The sequence below is a fragment of the Octodon degus genome, unplaced genomic scaffold (assembly GCF_000260255.1).
Source record: "Octodon degus isolate 3935 unplaced genomic scaffold, OctDeg1.0 scaffold00007, whole genome shotgun sequence".
NCBI lineage: Eukaryota > Metazoa > Chordata > Mammalia > Rodentia > Octodontidae > Octodon > Octodon degus.
Genome location: NW_004524583.1, coordinates 14,794,051 through 14,811,448, shown reverse-complemented (window position 1 = coordinate 14,811,448; position 17,398 = coordinate 14,794,051). Strand labels below are relative to the sequence as shown.

Here is a 17,398-nt window from a genome sequence, read left to right as displayed (position 1 = left end):
AAAAAAAAAAAAAAAATTGAATGCTGTGTGCTATTTCTCAATTCATTGGCATCAGCTCTTGAACCCTTACCATTTTAGACATTGAAGTGGCTTGTTACGGCTACGAGGGCATCGACGCTGTGAAAGAAGCCCTGAGAGCGGGTTTGAACTGTTCCACAGAGACCATGCCCATCAAGGTAAGCTGGCAGTTCCTCTCGCCCTGCTGGAAACAGAACACCTCAACAAATCAGATCTTTGTTTTCTGTTTTCTTTTCTTTTTTTCTTTTTGAGACAGTGTCTTGTTGTATATCCCAGACTAACCTTTTAACTCATAGCAGTCCTCCTACCTCAGCTCCTCTGTGGAGCTGGGTTACAGGCATGCACCACCACACTTAACTTTTATTTTTATTTTTATTCTATTCTATTTTGGTGCTCCAGACTGAAGCCAGGGTTAGTGAATACTTGCATCCCAGCTTTTTTGTTTTTAATGATCTAGTTGGCTTAGGCTGGTGGTGTAACTCCATAGCAGAGCACTTTGCTAGCATATACAAAGTGCTAGGTTTGAAAAAAAAGAACCATGTTTCATAATGAAAGTATCTTCCTTTGTTTTGTTTTATTTTAACTGAGCAGCAGTAGACAATATTTTGGGGGAATGTTTGTGACCATGTAGCAGGTTTTTCTATTGCTGCTGTCATAGTAAATGGCAACTTCTGTTGTGAGTGGGCCAGGGTCCCAAAATTCTTGCGTACTTGGAAAGGGTAAGCTGTTCTGTCAGCTACATGTATGCAATTCAGTAGCAATAAAATAAATGAGATAGCTGCTAGCTTAGAGTGTCTGACAAGGATTTCACTCCATCGCACAACTCTCTCTAAACCGATGGAGTTAAATCCTTGTGTTGTCTAGGTATATTCGTAATCGCATTTTTTGCTTTCTCCTTCAGATTAACCTCATAGCTCCTCCTCGGTATGTGATGACTACCACAACCCTGGAGAGAACGGAAGGCCTCTCAGTTCTCAATCAAGCCATGACTGTCATCAAAGAAAAAATTGAGGAAAAGAGGGGTGTTTTCAATGTTCAAATGGAGGTGAGATCAATGCCTTCATGTTTTACTTTGTTTTTGATTTATGTATTTGGTACAGGGTCTCACTACACAGCTCAGACTCAGAGTGATCCTCCTGTCTCAGCCTCCCTTGTGCTGGGATTATAGGCATGGGCCACACCTGATTTTGTTGGTCAGCATGGTGTGCGGCTGGCATGGCATGCAGTACCAGGGATTAACCTGAGTCCTTGCACTTGCCAGGCAAGCACTTAATAGACTGCAGAACTATCTCCCCAGCCTTGTTTTGTTTTGTTTTTTTTGAGACAGAGTCTCACTTTGCAGTTGGGCTGCCCTAGAGCTCACTTTGTAGCCCAGGCTGGCTTCGAACTCACCTGTTCTAGGCCTCTGTAGAGTACTGGGATTACAGACATGGGCCACCCATGCCCGACTTATTTTCTATTTAAAGTTATTAAAAAGCTTAAAATTGTCTATATGATTTATGATCTAAAATACCTGGTCACTGCCTCTTAAAACCAGATAAGTCAAATTTAAGATTGTATGCCTATAATCCCAGTATTAAGGGAGGCTCATGCAAGAGAATTGGCTAGAAAGGAAAGCATTCCTTTTCTTCCCTTTTTTTCTCCCTTCCTGTTTGTGACAGGGTCTAGCCGTGTAATTCAGGCTGGCTTTGAATTCATGGAAATCCTCCGCCTAAGCCTCCTAAATGCTGAGATTGTAAGTGTATGTCATCACATCTCTCATGGTGAAATAATTCCTTAAGAGTTAAAAGTAAAGGGCAAGCACCAGCAAGTAACCTCAATTCCCAGGAGGTAGAGGCAGGAGGATTGCAAGTTCAAATCCACGCTGGGCAAATTAGAGTCTTGGTGAGATATTATCTCAAAATTTGGTGGGCAGCAAGGTTATAACTCAGGCAGCCATGGGCAATCCACAGTACTGCCCCCCAATCAGAAAATGGAAGATTACAAACTTGCTAAGTATAGAATAATTCTTGGGCCACACATGGTGACACATACCTGTAATGCCAGGACCTGGGAGGCTGAGGCAGAAATAGCACTGCAAGCTGGCGAACATCCTGGGCTAGTGAGTTCAAGGCCACCCTGGACTACACAGGGAGAACTGGTTTCAAAAAAAGATTGATTTGGTTCCTAAAAGGGGTTTATGTAGGTAAATGAGGAACTATTAGTACTGGAATGTCGTGCTGTAGGATGGCCACTCAGGATGGTGCCTCATTCATGTAATCCTAGCACTTGAGGCTGAGATGGGAAGATGGCAAGCTCAAGACCAAATTGGGCTTCCTAGCAAGTTCAAGACTGGTGTAGTCTACAGAGTAAGAGCCTTGTCTCAGAAAATAAAGTGTCTTCCGCTCATCAAGAACAGGCCCTAATTTCCACACATACACGTATATCTATACATATAGTGACTTATTCTCTGGAAAAAGATAATTTATTTGTGGTCTTAAAAGTTTTAGCCACAGAGATTATTTCATGTATTTTCAGTTTGTTTTAGCTTGAAAAGATGACATAATATTAATATTCCATTTTGTATAAAAGTCTCTCTAGTTCCAGCTTATATTCATAAATAAATTTCTAATATTAGAATTTAATAGTAATAAGTCAGCATTCTAAAGAAATTTGACAGATTAATTTCTGTAAAAGTTAAAATTAGCAAGACATGGTGATGTACACCTATAATTCCATCACTCTGAGAGGCTGAGGCAGAAAGATCTCTAGGAGGCCAGCCTGGGCCACATAGTTCAAAACCAGCCTGAACTATATAGCAAACCTTGTCTCAACAAGACATAATAATAAAAGTTAACAAAAGACTAGGAGTGCTGGTTCAGTGTGAAGGGTGTGAGGTTAGCACCCACCACTATGAGAAAAAAATTTAAAATACTAGACAGTGATAGTATTGAAATTGGGTTTGTACAGAGTCCACTAAAAAATGTACATGCACTTTAGCAACTGGCTGTCTTACTAAATGCCTGGAAGTGCATGGCCACGGCTTCAAGCACTATAATTGTAGAGGCCAAGGGGCACTTGTCTAAGTCTCATGATGTCTCAGCAAGTTTAGTATTGCGATACTTATACAGGTTTTTCTTTTCCTGATACATACATGTGTTTAACTGCTTCACTTGAAATTATGCCTGTGCCTCCACAGCCCAAAGTGGTCACCGACACCGACGAGACAGAGCTCGCGAGGCAGCTAGAGCGGCTTGAGAGAGAAAACGCAGAAGTAGATGGTGACGACGATGCGGAAGAGATGGAAGCCAAAGCTGAAGATTAACTCTAGAAGAGCTTCCAGTTTGAGGAACGTGAAGCAGTCCTGGCTGTAAACTCTAGACTTGAAAGTTTTCCAGTATTGAAAACTTCAAAGCTGAATTATTTTTTATTCCAAGTATTTAAATGTTCCAGCAGACAGAACACGATGCCCTCCCAAATGTTAGCCTTTCCTGAACACACTGAGCGTTGGGAGTGGCTTGATCTCACTAGATACAGATCTTCCAGCTGAGAACAGTCCTACAACTGGGCTTGTGGTTTCCGTTTCTTACGTCTTCAGATTGGCACCCTTTGTAGCTAGTGCCTCCCTGAGATTTACCAGAGGCACCCAAAGCAGACAATAGCAATCTCAGTCTTTCTATATAAAATGTATTCAACCAAACATCAAATAAATTTCTGGGATATTTAACTATAGGCTTTTTCCTTCTTGTCACCAGTTAAAAGTATTCTGAGTGCTAAGATCCTACTTCTGTTACCTTCAGTCTAGATGTAGAAATACAAGATTAGCTGGTAAAAGGATCTATACAGCAGATCCTTTCAAAAGAGGAGGTTATTGCCAGCCAGATAGCTCAGTGGACTAAAGCACCTGCTTAGGCAGGCACAGTGACCAGGGTTCGATCCCCAACATGCCTGCCGGCCTCACCCACGGGGCATGCTGAGAGGGTGACTAAGACTGGGTGTGGTGGCGTGTGCCTGTAATCCCAGCACTTGGGAGGCTGAAAACGGGAGGATCACTATAAGTCCAGTCTATAGTGAGACCCTGTAGACCCCATACTAAAATACAAAAAAAAATTAGTTAGAGAAAGTATTTTAAGAATGGTAAAATTTAAGACAGCCTTAAATGCAATTAAAGGGATTATGTTGTAGTGTGCCTTTTACCTATTTGAGACAGGATAGCTTGGTTTATGAGACTTTGTCACACTGGGACCTCGGTGGTATTTAAGCTGCTTGCCTTGAGGTTTGTTTTTTTTGTTTGTTTGTTTTTGCGGTACCGGGGATCACCTTGCACTTTGCCAGAAAGTTGCTTATGCCATTGAGCTAACTCCCCAACCCCTTTACACTGAGTTTCTAATTGAAGATGGTAAGGGGTTTTTTTTTTCTTAAAGAAGATGCTGTTTTGATTTAGTTTGTTTTTTGTTTTTTTTTGGCAGAACCGGGGATTGAACTCAGGCCCTTGCACTTGCCAGGGAAGTGCTTATTCCACTGAGCCATCTCCCCGCCCGTTTTGATTTAGTTAAGAAAATCATCTATTAGCTTTTGATACATTTTTCTGTTTTCCCCTTTAAAGTATCTGTGAGGTGCCACCTATGTACTGGGTTCTCCTTAGCACCTGTTTGAAAAGCTAGTGATTTCTTTTAAAATTGTGTGCAAAACTTTACGGGTAACACACTGAAGTTAGAGCTACAGTACCTATTTACTGGATTGAAAACTTCAAAGCTGAATTATTTTTTAATCCAAGTATTTAAATGGTCAGTAATCGGGTCAAGTGGCTATCAACTCATACAATATTAGTGATCAGTTGGTCCATGCATAAATTAGTTCAAAATACAGAAAGTCATGATAGGTGTGGTGGCATGTGCTTCTAATTCCAGCTCCTCTGGAGGGAGGCAGGAGGATCGCAAGTATGAGACTAGCTGGACCAACTCAGACCCTGTGCAGTGGTCTGGGAATGTGGCTCAGTGGTGGTGCACTAGGTTCAATCCCCAGTACTGGGTGATAGATGGGGAGTGTAGAAAGTCTTGGGTTACTTTGGTGTGATTATAGACTTAATCTCTTTAAATACTTGAAAGACCAGTTGTTTATTATCTGTAGGAATAGCTGTTGAAACACACAGATTAAATTTAACTCATCTCAGTCAACGCAGGACTAGACTTCACTCAGTACCAAGGTACTAGGCCTGGGGACGCTGCTCTTTGCCTCCACTCCCAGCCACTTGGGAGGCAGAGGCCAGATCATGGCAAGGCTGACCTGGGCAGCAGAGTGAGAAAACAAGGCCTTGGGTGGTGAGTGCAGTGGGGAGAGCGCAGGTAGCTTGGGACCTTTGCGAGGATTCAGTCCAGTCCTTTAGTGGAGCAGCCCATGACTTCAGTCCAGTGGTCTAGCTGGAGGTGGCCCATTCCGAGGGAGCCACGGAGACTGGCACATAACTTCCCTTTTTGTCTGCAGCATCAAAAAGTAGGTTTGTAAGACAGCATCAAGATGTTTCCAAAATGTAACTAGTGCTCCTTTGCTGTATCCAGGGGAACTGAACTTTGTTTACTGGAAATTTTGGACTTCAAAAGCCATAACTTGAAATGTACTGGTGGTCTCTATGGAGATTTTTACCCCACAGGCCTGCTCAATGCCATGGGGCTGTGGGTTGAAGAGCCCCGCCGCAGGAAGAGCAGCCTCACTGACAGCATGAGCAAGAAGATCCATTCACACCCAGCAAGCGGACGCCCCACTGACCTAAAACAAGGGCAGGTGCGTGGAGACGCTTTCCTAGCTCTGACCTGCACAGGACTAACATGACTAAACAAACCTTAGCTCTCTTACCAAAGCTTTTCCATTTAAGACAGTGACAGTTTCACATTTCCCCCATCTGCCTTTGCTTCGGGTCAAGTGGCTATCAACTCATACAATATTAGTGATCAGTTGGTCCATGCATAAATTAGTTCAAAGTAATGTTAAAATATGAACATTTAAACCATTTATTATATTGGTTTTATAACAAGTCAGTACTTTCATGTTTAGGCGGTAAGAGCAACACTGACAGCAGCTAACTACTGCATCATGCGGAGTAGGTACCTGTCAGGTCCAGCCGCTCATGACCTGGCAGTGGACACCAAGAACAGTTAAATAGGGATTGTTTTTCCTGAATTCTGGCACCTTGCCACCTTCACTGATTTGCCTCAAGCTGATCATCTATTTTCCAACACCTGGAAATCTTGACCTCAATACAAAGAGACAGTTGTGCCAGTCTGGAGGCAAGAAGCCATCAAACCAAATGCAGTGTAATTCAGATAAGCAGCTATCAATATTCAAAAGGCAGTACAACTAATTACAGGGACATTAAGCCTTGGTGAAATGCCAAAAGGAAAATGCTTTAAAAGGCATTCTAGAACGAAAGGAACAAGAAAAATATTTAGAAGTTCCTTATAAGTTAGGTCAGTAATCCAAGTAAGATTGAGAGGAGAAAATTCAAGCAGCACACAGTGGCATGCACCTAGAATCCCAGCACTCGAGGTAGGGTCACAGGTTCCAAGCCAGCCTGGGCTACTTAGCGAAAAATTGCAAAAAAAAAAAAAAACAGACCGATCTATTAATGCATTTTGCTTAAGCACTTTGGAAGTACCCATCCCCTTACCTGTAAGTTACATATTTTATTAAAGTCCAAGAATTTGTACTTGGCAAGAATCCTGGCATTATCATGTGCCAGATCACTGTATAAACTTGAAAGTAATAAAAACTTCTTTCAAAAACACTGCATGACAGACTTGTCACTACTTTGATCTCCCAACTAGGATGTTTCTGGGTGCCTTTCTCCATTCGTGTTTAAAACCAAAACTTTGTGTCTTGATTTAACTTGTCCTTTACATTTTCATGTCTTCTAGCCTTCTGCTGTGTCCTTTTTTTAAATGCTGTTTTTCATAGACAAACTGTAATTTTACTTTTTTGTTTTTTGTATGTGGTTAAGTTCTACAAGTAAATCCATGACTTCTTTCTGGGCTGGCTTTCCAAAGCTATTAAACTGAATTTTTGCCATCCCCACTTAAAAGTGTCTCAGTGACATAGATCACTTGAAATACCTCCATAATTAACTTGAATAATACTTGGCCTGTATAGGTAGGAAATCTTTGAAAACAATAAAAACTAAACAAATGTCGAATTTTATTCCAAAGGAAGAGGTAAGGGTTACTGATGCTTCAGGGAAGTGTGTTCAGATGTTCCATTTGAATAGCATGGCCAGTGTGAGGGTTCCAACAGAGGACTTTGGCTCTGGTGCCCGAGGACAGGGCTGGCCATCCCGATGGGCAACAGCACACTGGCACCCACGGCTAGCCTAGTGCCGCTATTGTATCATCTGAGAAACTATCCAGTAGTCTTAATCCAAAGCAGTGCAAAATGTACAACGTTAAGTCCTTTTCTCTTTTTTGTGGCTGGGAATTCAAGCAGTCTACCACTTGGTGACATCCCTGGCCCAAGTCTTAACACGCCCATTCTCCAGGAAATCCTCTGTGCCAGCCCAGAGAGGAATGGAGTCAGTCCTTGTCATGTTAGCTTTTTGATAGCTTCAATCCACTCTGTTCGTTCAGCCTTGCTGCTGGCCTGGATATAATAGTGTATGTCATCCTTTGTGATCACTTTGAAGAGATTTCCTTGGACATTCCCTTTAACACCTAGGCAGAAAAAGGAAAAATCAGTGATTGAACATCCCATCTGCTTCAGCCTGAAGCAGCTACAAGTCAACTGAGACACGGGCAAAAACTCATGCAGTGATGTACTCCTTACACAAAGTATGTGGTGGGATCCTGCCAGGAGCACGTTTTCCTCTCCTGCTCCCTTTCCCTCCTGACCTGCCCGCTTACCCAGACAGCTCTGCGGCCCTCTTGCCTCCCTGTGCTAGGGCACAGATGTGGCTCCATACACATCCAAGAGTGCAGTGTGTTCATGTTATAGCGGGTACAGGACTTAGTCTTTGACTCTGGGCTTCATTTTCCACATCCTCAAGATAGAATATTGCCCTCCTACAATGGCTTGCTATTGTAAAATGGGTAGAACATGTAAGTAACTGTTACAACCTAACAGTGCAAGCCTGAGCTACGGGAAGCTTGTGGACAGCACAGACTGTGGATTCAAATAGGTTATTTACTTGAATTGTCATATTAAAAAAAACCTATCTAGCCTTTTCTGTTTTTGGAATAGGCTTCAGAACTCACACCACAGACAGGTGTGGTGGCACACACCCGTAACACCTATAATCCCAGCATGCTGTGAGGCCGAGGTGGAAGAATCAGATTGGAGCCCAGCTGGGCAGCTCAGGGAGATCCTCTTTCACAGAGGGCTGGGAAAGCCCAGCATGGCAGGACATGTGGGGAGGCTGAGGCAGGAATACTGCTGTGAGTTCAAGAACAGCCTAGACTACATAGTGAGTTCCAGGCCACTCTGAACTACATAGCAAGACACTGTCTCAAAAAACAAAGTAGGGGGAACAGCCCTACACAAAGGCACTGGGTCCAATCCCCAGTGCCACCAAAAATCAGACCAACCAAAACCCACACCATTCGCTGTCACATTCAGTAAAGCCCCTGATGAGTCCCACAGCGCAGGTCTTCCTTGGCAGCATGACTCAGGACAGAAGGGAGGCCCCTAGACCCCGCCAGGGCTGAGATTGTGCCTTACCTGTGGGAACACCATTATCCTCCAGAGCAGACACAAGGGACCCACGAAGAGAAAACCCACCTACTGGCCTGTTTTCCTCCTGCAGAGAAAAAGACAGGAATGTTGTGAATGCACAAAAGGGAAGTCACACCTCAACTCTTGCAGGCAGGGACAGAGCTCCTTGGCAGACCACCTACTCAATGCAGAAGGCCCCCAGTTCCATCCCCAGCACTGCATGAATAAAGATGAGGCTGAGCTTGCAGTCACACGGCCAAACTACATATACGCAGGTTCAGGCCTGTCTCACAGCCGATAGCAACAAAGCCACCAACACTGCTGAGGCTGCATCTGATGCAACTGAGCAGCCGCTTTTTATTCCTGGACACCTCTCCAATAGAGCCTCCAGTCTAATACCCTCAGACAGCACACACTGGCTTCCCTAGTCCTTGTGTGAGTCAGAGGAAAACCCATGTTATCTAAGTTATTTTTGCAAAACTGTAAGGTATTCCTCTACACTGGACACCATTCAAGGCCAGGTTTAGGTCTGGGCATGAAACTTTGAAGGAGAGCTGGGGAGATAGCAGTCTAAGCAACTACCTGGGACAAGTGCAAGGACCCAAGTTTGATCCCTGGCACCATATGCCATGCTGGCCCCAGAACCCTGGGCAGGCTGCGCCAGCCCCTGAAACTGGGTGTGATGATGCACGCCTCTAATCCCAGTGCTGGGGAGGCTGAGACAGGAGGATCACTATGAGTCTGAGCTGTATAGCAAGGCCCTGTACTAAATGAATGAATGAATGAATTTAAAAATTGAAAAAAGAAACTTTGAGGGAAACAGAACTGTGATTGGGACATCTCAGGAGGATTTGGAGCACTTTTACATACCTGGAGCCTCAGCCCAGGGTTCCCTTCAATTAAGCGATCATCAGTTTTACACTCAGTGGTAGAAGTATGACCCTCAAAAAAGCCATTAGCAATACCAGGCATGGTGGTACACCCACCCCTGTAATCCTAGTACTCAGGAGGCTGAGGCAGGAGGATTGCTGCAAGTTTGAGGACAAGTTGGGATTCATAGTGAGTTTAAAGCCAGCATGAATTCTACAGTGAGATACTGTCTCAAAAAACAAAACCAAACCAAATCAAAACAAAAAATAGTAAAGCCAGAGGTGTTCACTATTCAGTGCCAAGGGAGGAGAACCTCCACCCTATAGGGTGGAGGGCAGCCCCAGGCAGAGGGCTGAGTTGGCCTTGAGAAGCCAGCCCTGGCCACGGGGTGGACCTTAGCCCGCCACGGGAAAGGTGAGAGCCAGCTGGAAGCAAATCAGCCACAAAAACGTCTCTTCAGGTGGAACTGGGCTGACCAGTACCCCACGGACAGGCCAGCTGTGTCACAGGCATGTCTGGAGGTCCCAGGAGGGTGCTCCTCAGGCAGCGTCGGCCGTGCCCCTCCAGCCCTCTTCGCTCTGGCCTGAGTGTAGGCCCCTGACCGAAACAAGCGGGGAAGACGCTCCCTCTCGTTACTGTGTGGACAAGGCAGAAGAGCTCAAGTGCCGCTTGGACCTGGGTCACCTCAGCACGAGCCCTACTCATCCGAAACGCAGACTAGGAGTTCTTGAATCAACTAAAAATAAGAGCACTAGTAACTTAGGAACAGCCTATGAGAAAAGGAAACATCAGAGCAGAACACGAAATCGAAATTGAAGTTGAGGAATCGTGGGTCTTGGGATGGAAAGGGGAAAGGACGCTGTGAAGTGCAGGAGGGATCTGCTCCGCTGGCCCAACAGGCCTTGGGGAAAGAGCAGGCACTTTTCCTCTTGGAAGAGCCAAGACACTCTGCCCAGAAGTGGGGAGAAGGACTTGGGCCCAGAGGAAGGCCAGGCACACTCACTTTGGATGGGTCGTAGTAATGCAGGAAGGCCGGCTCCCTCCGCAGCACGAAGCGGCGCACCTTCCAGTTCTTCCGCTTGTGCCCCTGCAGACAGAGAGTGCCAGGCTCACTGAGACCGCTCTCTACCCCCGCCCCCGCCCCCACCTGTGGGTGTCCTGAATGCCAACCCCAACTGCGGGCTGTGCTCTAAAAAATGACAGCCTTCAGGGGATGAAGAGCTGCTCCACACTGCCCCCTGCTGACAAAGCCAATGGACAGCAGTTCAGACCCTGCCTGCAGCACGGGGAGCACCAGGATAGGTAGGTGCTGCCAACTGGACCCAAGGGTAGGCTTTATTAGCACTTTTTTGTAGGTCAGGATTTTACAGTCCTTGTATGGGGTTGGCACACAGACGTAACAGCCCCCAATTCCCTCGTTCATCCCTCTTCATCCATTTCTCCATCTACCTGACCACCTTCTAGTATCTCTTTTATTTTGCTCTTTAAGTTTCTCCTATAAGAGAAACCGTGTGATAGTTAAGCCTGTGTGTCTGACTTCACTGAACACTGGTCTCAAGATGCACCCATTTTCCTGTGAATGACACAAGTTTTCTTAAGGGTCAACTTAGTTCAAAAACAAACAGAGCTGCATGTATGTTTGCATACTTTCTATGTGTGCACCTCTGTAGACAACATTCTGCATCAGAAAAAGAAATGAGCAAGGACCAGTGAGACAGCTCAGGGACTAAGCACCTGCTTAGGCAAGCGCAGGAACCAGGGTTCAATCCCCCACACCACATGCGGCGCCAGGCCTGGCCCCAGGCGCGCTGAGCCAGCCACCAAGACCAGGCGTGGTGGCCCATGCCTGTAATCCCAATGCTGGGGAGGCTGAAAACAGGAGGATCACTAGAAGTCTGAGCTGCATAGTGAGACCCTGTACAAAATATATTAAAGAGAAAGAAATGACTGATAGGTGTGGAGGTGCACACCTGTAATCCCAGCACTAGGGAGGCTGAGGCACAAGGATCACCTAAGGGCCAGCCTGCAGTACATAGTAAGTTCAAAGGCAGCCTGAACTGCATTAGTGAAACCCTGTCTCATTAAAAAAGAAAGAAAGAAAGAAAGAGAGAGAGAGAGAGAGAGAGAGAGAGAGAGAGAGAGAATTGCCAGGCACAGTGGTGCACACCTGTTACCCCAGCATTGGGAAGCTGAGGCAAGAGGACTGCTGTGAGTTCAAGGCCACCCTGAATGAACTACATAACAAGACCTTATCTCAAATCAAAAGGAGAAAGAAATGATTAACTACCATATATAAAATACTATAAATGTGTATGACATTAATCAGAGAGAGACAGAGGGCGAGACAGAGACTTTCTCTGGCCTCACACGCTAGACCACAAATCACCCTTAGCACCTTAGAGTCCCCCTTCACACCCCCTCCCTGCTGCTGCAGCAGCTTCCTGACCTCCCCACTCAGGACTCCTGTCAGAAGCTGGTGGGTGGCACACCCCTGGAACCCCAGAACGCTTCAAGGCGAGGCAGGAGAATTCCAAGTTTGAATGCAGTCTGGGCAACTCAGCAACTTAGTGAGACTGTCTCAAAGTATAAAATTTTAAAAGGGCAGGGTGTGGCTCAGTGTGAAGGCTATCAGTTCAATCCTTAACACCACCACCAAAAAAAGGACACCTGTCAGCAGACAGAAGAACACATGGATTTTTCCCTAAATACTACTCAAGAAGCGGGCAGGTGCCAATATGAAAGAACAGGCAATTATGCAGACACTGCTTCTGAACGCTGTGATAATCACCCAGAACCTCCAGGGCTGGCAAGGCGAGGACTCAGCACTCCTGCTCGGCTCACCTCCAGGCCCCTCCCCCCCTTCCTGCAGCCCCAGGAAGACCCGTCCCCTCCTCCCTGCACGCAGCAGCCCACCTGCTTGGACAGATAGCCCTGTTTGACCACCTCGCCACTTAGATCCATGGAGCTCAGACTGATCTCTTCTTTGGGAGCCACCTTCTTCTTGTAGCTCTCAGCCTGCGGACAGGGGAGCAAGGACTCAGTTATAAAATAAGGCCCTGGGAGTCACGGGGGGGGGACAGGGAACTCTGCTGCAGAAGCCCCATGGTCCCTTGGACAAAGCTGTGCCCCCCTGACCTCGGCCTCCCTCCACAGTTGTGGACCGCACACACCCACTGTCACCCTCTCCCCTCAGGCAGAAGAGGAGCCCATTCCTAACTTACAAAAGTGTACAGGGCCGTGCTGTCATCCAGGAAGTGCTCAGCCAGATCCCCTGAGCGGACAGCGCCCATGCTGCGGGCCCCCACCGGCCTGAGGAAGTTCTCCTCCAGCAGCATGGAGCCCAGGGTCACCGCTTCCAGGCGGCTGGCGGCAAAGGCATTGGAGAGGAGCCAGTCCACCAGTGAGGAGCCTGCGCAGGTGAGGGTGGTCAGCAGTGTGCGAGTCGGCCTCCCTAGGGTGCTCGGCCAACAGCCACACTCACATCCACCTCCCTCCACCCACACCACCACCCAGCTCCCAGGCTCGGGTGTCAAGCTCACCAAGAAAAGTCTTCTTGTAGGTGCTTCCCTGCTCCACGTTGGGGCTTGGCCGGATCCCGCTGCTGCTGTCACGCATCTTGTCCACGATGCGACTGCACAGAAGGAAGGCACAGGAGGGACCCTGGTCATGAGAGCTCCAGGGAGGGGCGCAGAAGTCCCTGCTAAGGGTATGCTGCCAGAGGCACAGGTGTGACCCGACCGGAGAGAAGGGCCTTCAGAGGCAGCACCACCAGCCGCTCCTCTCCAGGTCGGCCGCTCCTCTCCAGGTCGGCCGCTCCTCTCCAGGTCGGCCGCTCCTCTCCAGGTTGGCCACATTGGTTTTTTTTTGTTTGTTTTTGGTGGAACCGGGGATTGAACTTAGGCCCTTGCGCTTGCCAGGCAAGTGCTTATTCTACTGAGCCATCTCCCTGGCCCCCAAGTTGACTTTCAAAGACACAAGCTACAAGGCAAAGTGTGCAGTCGCCACATGGTTCTCTGCCTATCACTCAGCACAAACTTCACCAGCTACCGCTCGCACTGCCCCTCCCCAAGCCCACTGCTGCCCACCTATACTGGCCTCCTCTGTGCCCACCTATACTGGCCTCCTCTGTGCCCACCCACAGCCAGCAGCTCCCAGCACCCAGAGGTTGCCCCTCATGCAGTTTCTCTGAGCCTGAGAACAGACTCATACCACAGCTTTGTTTGCTTTGTTTGAAACAGTGCCTTCTGGATAGCCCAGGCTGGTCTTGAACATGTGACCTTCCTGCATTGGCCTCCCAAGCGCTGGGATCACAGCTGTGTGCCTCTGGCCCCTCCAGTTTCTTGAGTGAATAAAAATGAGGAAACCCATTGAGCAAAAGGCCACAGCTGCCATAACTTTCCATTCTGGTGACCAGTAACCTGCTTGGGGCAGTGTCCCACAGAGCTGTGACACAGTCCTGAAGAATGTGCTGTAGCGAAAGGGCAGTGTCTCTTCCACCTCAGTCACAGAGGCCCTGGGAGGTCACAGTGAGGAGGGGGGACACAGGCCCAGGCCCTTCCTGGGCAGAAAAAACCCTGTGCCTTGAAGCATGATGCAGACAGCAAGGCACAGGGACAGGAGCGGCTGCAGCACTAAGCCAGGCGGGTGAGGGCAGGGCAGTACTCACTGCAGGCTGATATGCGGGGGCAGCTTGAAGGACGTCCTCAGCACATGGAGCTGCTGGACCTTCCCAGGCTGCCCGGCGTGAATGGCTCCCGTGATCTCAAAGGCCCAGGCGTCCCTCTCCTCTCGAGAACAGGCCTCCAGGAAGTACTCTGTGGAAGTCCGAGTCTTCAGCTTAATGAGGAGCTGCGGGAGAGACAGCTGGTCGGGATGGCGACGCCGGGCAGGACAGCGCATGCCTGGGATCCCGGCACACAGGAGGCTGAGGCAGGAGGACCACTGTGAGTTTGAGGCCACCCTGTAATACTCAACGAGTTCAAAGGCAACCCAAAATACATGGTGAGACCCTGTCTTGCGAATAAAGGAACAACACATGAATGAATGACAGGGTCATCATACGGCCATTGCCTGCAGAATGTCCTCAGCCTAGTCCCAGTGGTGGTCTTTTAAAGGGTCACCTGCAGCAGCGGGGCATGGTATTGCACACCTGTCGCCCAGCACTCTGGGAAGCTGAGGCACACTGGCGATTCGCCAACATGGTGAGACCTGGTCTCCAAATAGACAATACACAGGAGTGGCGGGATGGGAGTCCAGCTCAGCTTACAGTGCTGGGTTCATAGCCACTACTGCCAAAATAATAAAAAAAGGTTTAAAGTTCACTTGGACACCTTCAGGGTCTGGAGCTTACAGTCTCCACAGCAGCCCTCCCAGCCTGACAAGAGTGGGCATGGGTCCCCCAGAACCACACAGACAAGGCTCACAAGCAGGGACGACCCTGTGCCCAGGTGCTGCAGATGCCAGGGCAGGGCAGTAGCCTCACCAAGCCTCAAATCCCCACCTATGATGACAGGATATTAATGCCTGCCTCAGCAGGAGTGCTAGTAATGGTGGCCTCGAGCCTCCACGCCCCAGCTGAAGCACCCACGTGTTCCACACATTCCCAGATGATGCAGTTCAACTTCTTAGCTGGTCCACACTTCACTAAATGTCCCACACACGGCCAACACTGAGACTAGGACTCGGAATGCAAAGTGATGCCGAGGACCCAGGGGTGCGCGGGCTGTGGACACCGTGGGCACTGTACACTCAGGCTCCTCCGTGCAGTTTTTTTTTTTTTTTTTAACTGTTCTTCTTGTGCGTGCCTAAATAGGCATTAGGGGGATTCATGAATCAACTGTAGGATTTTGTATTCTTGACCCTATTAATAAACATCATCTGAGTAGGCCAGGGGGGCCACTTTTATTTGTAATGTTGGGTGTTTGAGACAAGGTCCTGCCATACATCCCAGAGTGGCCTAGAACTTGGGGCAATCGTCCTGCCTCAGGCTCCCAAGTGCTGGGATTATAGGTGTGCACCACCAGACGCAGCCCTGGGGAGGCCACTTCTGAAGCATTTGGTTTCATTCATGTCAAATGCCCTCACAGCTGAAAATCAAACCCAGGGCCTCAAACAGACTAACTGATGCTGCTTCCCAAAGTATTTCTTTTTTCTCTCATGTATTTGTTTATTCTTTTATTTTAAAAAGGAAAAGCACCAAAATTTCAAAACAAGATAATATGAGCATATCAATAAATTGTGTACTGTTATATTTAACTTAATTACTCAAGAGTATAAGATACGGGCATTTAATTGTCCAAACAATACTACCACAGACCTCTTTTTTAATGAAGTAAGAGAAATTAGTAGTATAACTATCTTAACTGCCCTCTGTGTGTGTATGTGTGTGTTTTCCCTTCTCCTCCACCTTCCCCCGTCCCAGTTTCTCTTTTCTTGGGACCAGTTTCTTCCCAGTTCATAGTATCTGGTGTTCACTTTGGATCTTATGTACTCTTTGGGCTTCTCACACTGGGGAGATGATACAATGGTTGCCTTTGTGCATTTGGTTTACTTCGCTTAGGACGATGGCCTCAAGTTGAATGCATTTATCTATAAAAGTCTTCAGTTTATCTTTCTCTGTGGCTGAGTAATGCCCTACTGTATAAACAGACGACAGCTTTTTCTTTCTTTTATGTATTTGGCACAGGGTCTCACTGCGCAACTCGGAACTCGTTGTGATCCTGTTTTCAGCCTCCCAGTGCTGGGATTACAGGTGTGTATCGTCACGCCCAGACTCAGTCACTGGCTCAGTGCGCCCTGGGGGTGGGGCTGGCGCTGCACATGGTGCCAGGGATTGAACCCTGGCCTCTGAGCTTGCCGAAGCAGGCAGTTAGTCCGCTGAGCTATCTCATCAGCCCAACCAGACTACAGCTTGGTCACTCATTCCTCAGGGCATTCTGGCTGTTTCCAAGATTTAGCTATTATAAACTGTGTCGCTATGAGCATGGATACACATATAACACTGGTACAATTTTAATTTTTCTGGGAAAATAGCTGGGTCAAATGGTACCTCTTTCCACAGCACTTACACCCTCTACATTCCCACCAACAATGGAGAAGGGTTCCTTTTCCCCACAGCCTCTCTAGTATCTGCTATTGATTTCTTGAAATAGCCATTCTTTCCTGGGTGAGATGGAATCTTAGTGTTGTTTTAATCTGCATCTCTCAAATGGCCAGCAATGGTGAACATCTCATATGTTTATTTGCTGTGGGTATCTCTTCAAGTGTGCATTCATCTTAGATGCCCATTTTTTGACTGGGTCTTTAAACATAAGAAGTTTGATTTATTTAAATTCTTTATACGTTCTAGACAGTAGTCCTTTGTCTGAGGAACAGATGGCAAACATTTTTCCTACAAAGTGGGTTGTTGCTTCACTCTTACTGGTTTCTCTTGCTGTGCAAAAACTTACCACGATGAGATCCCAGTTGTTGGTTCTTCGTGGCACTTCCTGTGCAATCAGGGTATTATTCATAAAGTCTTTACACACAACAATGTCTCCAAAAGTTTTATCTACTCTTTTTTATTTTGTTCTATCTACTCTTATCTTCCAATGTTTCTGTTTTAATATTTGGATCTTTGATCCATCTCCAATTTAGTTTAGCACACATAGGTCCAATTTTAATCTTCACATGTGCAAAGCCAGTTTTCCCAGCACTTTATTTAAAAGGCTACCTTTTTTCGAGTGAAGGTATTTAGAATCTCTGTCAAAGATAAGGTGGCTGAGTACATCTGGAGTTGGACTTCTGTGCTTGCCTCTATTAATATAGTATATTAATTTATTGATTTGCATATGTTGCA

General features: G+C 47.0%; 2 protein-coding genes across 2 annotated transcripts in view; one reads left to right on the top strand and one right to left on the bottom strand.

Annotated features, from left to right (window-relative positions):
* Positions 1-3,940, top strand: part of Eif2s1 (eukaryotic translation initiation factor 2 subunit alpha) — an 18,511-nt gene extending 14,571 nt beyond the window's left edge. The window contains exons 6-8 of the mRNA XM_004624775.2: positions 79-176; positions 920-1,063; positions 3,197-3,940. Coding sequence (XP_004624832.1) covers positions 79-176; positions 920-1,063; positions 3,197-3,322 — 368 coding nt within the window. The 3' untranslated portion in view covers positions 3,323-3,940. The remainder of the gene's footprint in view (positions 1-78; positions 177-919; positions 1,064-3,196) is intronic.
* Positions 3,941-5,164: 1,224 nt separating this feature from the next.
* Plek2 (pleckstrin 2) overlaps positions 5,165-17,398 on the bottom strand; it is a 66,248-nt gene continuing 54,014 nt past the window's right edge. The window contains exons 3-9 of the mRNA XM_023702734.1: positions 14,228-14,409; positions 13,101-13,192; positions 12,783-12,970; positions 12,475-12,576; positions 10,565-10,648; positions 8,698-8,776; positions 5,165-7,694 (exon numbers count right to left, since the gene is read on the bottom strand). Coding sequence (XP_023558502.1) covers positions 7,567-7,694; positions 8,698-8,776; positions 10,565-10,648; positions 12,475-12,576; positions 12,783-12,970; positions 13,101-13,192; positions 14,228-14,409 — 855 coding nt within the window. The 3' untranslated portion in view covers positions 5,165-7,566. The remainder of the gene's footprint in view (positions 7,695-8,697; positions 8,777-10,564; positions 10,649-12,474; positions 12,577-12,782; positions 12,971-13,100; positions 13,193-14,227; positions 14,410-17,398) is intronic.